At 44.6% G+C, this 2,590-nt stretch overlaps 1 protein-coding gene across 1 annotated transcript; it reads right to left on the bottom strand.

Annotated features, from left to right (window-relative positions):
• Positions 1–393: 393 nt before the first annotated feature.
• HOXA9 (homeobox A9) lies at positions 394–2,586 on the bottom strand (the record flags this gene model as incomplete). The annotated part of the gene is made up of 2 exons (XM_005421776.2): positions 394–1,269; positions 2,403–2,586. Coding segments are annotated over 2 exons (423 nt in total), but the record flags the coding sequence as incomplete, so codon positions are not given.
• Between the last annotated feature and the right edge of the window lie 4 nt (positions 2,587–2,590).

Raw genomic sequence — 2,590 nt, 5'->3', positions numbered from 1 at the left:
CCCAGATTTTTTTTAATCGATACAAATTTACAATAACCAAATGTAGGTTTTTATAATGTATAATTTATTATCAATAAAATTAACCTTCATTACAATAACCATCAAATCATTCGATTAAAATTCAAACATAAACCATAGGTAGTTACCCTTTTCACATATACGTATAGCTCCGAAATCTGCTAACTGCTCACTGGTGCAAAAACAATATTTAGGCTAGTCTGTTTATTTACTTTTTTTTTAATATATAGATTATATATACAACCGACAAAGACAGTACTATATATGTATCAACTGTGCATACTAAAATGACTTGCTTCATATTTTGAGAACCGTAATTCCCAGACATCCCGAAAGAACTGTTTTTTCTACCTTTTTTTTTTTTTTTTTGCATTGGGATATATATAATATATATATTTTACAATCAAAGGTTAACTGTCTAATTATACAGAAAAGACTTAATACACTACAGAGCTATACTCTATGCAATTTTTATAATAAACAACCTGAGTTCAAATTGAATTCTAGCTTACACCATTACATCCGGTACAGCACCCAAGCACATAAATTGAGTCACAAACATAATTACCACAATAAAACACAGTGTTCAAGTATTAGAGCAGAGATCTCTCTGCCACGCAAAAAAGCGAATAAAATTAACTACATAGACTAAACTATAGAGTCCGTAAATAGTTGTGCATTATGAAAAGGTAGTTTTTTCTTTTTTTTTTCTTTCCATAAGTGAAGAAACAGGTAGATTTATACAAGCCAGTTAGACAGCCTTTTCGTGCTAATGCCCCCTTTTTCTTTCCTATTAGAAAATTAAAAGTCTTACTGTACCTCTCCTGGCAATCTGGCCTCTGTGGCTATCATTGTACAATCATAATCAGAATTTGCCAAAGGAAAAATGAGGCCTGGACCCAGACGCATTGCATGGCAGGGCTTGAGGGGATAATATTTTTTTGTTTGTTTTAACTTTTTCTTTTTTTTTTCTTTTACTTTACGCATTTTCATTTTAACCCACGTGTCGCCATCATTCGTCCTTCGCTCGATCTTTGTTGATTTTCTTCATTTTCATCCTCCTGTTCTGAAACCAGATTTTCACTTGTCTCTCTGTTAAATTGAGGAGTCTGGCCACCTCGTATCTACGGTCCCTAGTGAGATACATATTGAACAGAAACTCCTTCTCCAGTTCCAGTGTCTGATGCTTGGTGTAAGGGCATCGCTTTTTCCTGGTGGACCTTGCGTGGAGCCAGTTTGCAGCTGGATTATCTACAAGGAAAACAACAGAAGTTCAGGCTGAGGGGGAGGGTGGGAGGTGGAGGGAGGGGGAGGGGAGGGAAATCCACGCAGAAAGAGCCCATCAGGTGTCCCGGTATTCGTGTTTGGGACGTGGCTCTCATTTCCCCAGGCACAGAGGCTCGTGAGGCACAATGGACTCCAAAATACAGACACATGGGGAGGTCACACGCAACTACACGCGGCAAAGCCCTGTTGCCCCCTCCTACCCTCGCCTTTTTTATTGTTTGGAGAGAATACAATTTTTTAATACTTTCTCCTCCTCTCTCTTCTTCACTCTCTAACACTCCCTCCCTCCTTCCTGGCCTCCCCACATCTCAAACTGCCAGACCGGGGAGTAACCAGCCAGATCAACATGTCATCGAAATCGTCTTTTTAATCTCTACCTTCTCCTGTGTCATCCCTGGCAAAACCCAGGGAGCTGGCGAGTTAATCTACAGCTGGCATAATTAAACCCTCGCCCTCTTAGGACCCTTATTCGCACGGCGTTAATCGCGATAGTAATCCCGAGGCGCTCTGCCACCAGTCTCGTAGTCCTGGGAGCATCCAGCCCGGGGTTTTCCGCCGAGGAGACGAAAGGGGGAGGGGAGGAACCAAGTCAACGGCGAGGTTTCTGCTCTCAGCCCAGCAATAGCCGCCCTGTCCTGAGAGCCGTCTCAAAAAAGATCTGATTCACATCCAGTGCTTTCTAGGCACCCTTCTCCCCGGCGTCTGCCCACGCCTGGGAGCGCGGCGAGGCAGGAGGATGTGAGCACGTCCTGCTGAGTTTGCTGGGGTGGCAGGAGTGAGGATGGGCGGCTATTGCATTTCTCTCTCTCTCTCTTTTTTTTCCTTTTTTTCTTTTTTTTTTTTTTAATGTTTTTTTAAGTTGCAGTTGTAGGGTGAGTTTTTGTTTTCCTTTCACCCTGGAAAGCCAGAGCCGTCCTAGATCCCGTTCGAGCCTGAGAAAGGCAGCGCTGGCTTCTGCAGATGGCAGACTCCGGCGGGCTGGCGCAGCGGCGGCGGCAGCGGCCGGTGCTCGGCCGCGTAATTAGCCCCAGCGCCTCGACACCTCCCCGCGGCCGGCGCAGAGCCCTGAAGTCCATTACCCTCGTCGTCCCACTTACTTGGATCGATCTGCGGTTTCTCTCCGTTTGCCTCACTTTCTCCATTGCTTTCAGAGAATGCGCCTTCGTGGCTTTGCTTATCCCTATCAACTGGAGGAGAACCACAAGCATAATCAGAGAGAGACAAAGTGTGAGTGTCAAACGTGGTACAGTCAGCCCTCCTGGCCGCCAGCGGGTCAGGTTTAATG

The sequence above is a fragment of the Geospiza fortis genome, unplaced genomic scaffold (assembly GCF_000277835.1).
Source record: "Geospiza fortis unplaced genomic scaffold, GeoFor_1.0 scaffold95, whole genome shotgun sequence".
NCBI classification, from domain to species: domain Eukaryota; kingdom Metazoa; phylum Chordata; class Aves; order Passeriformes; family Thraupidae; genus Geospiza; species Geospiza fortis.
This window is presented reverse-complemented; position numbering and strand designations above follow the sequence as displayed.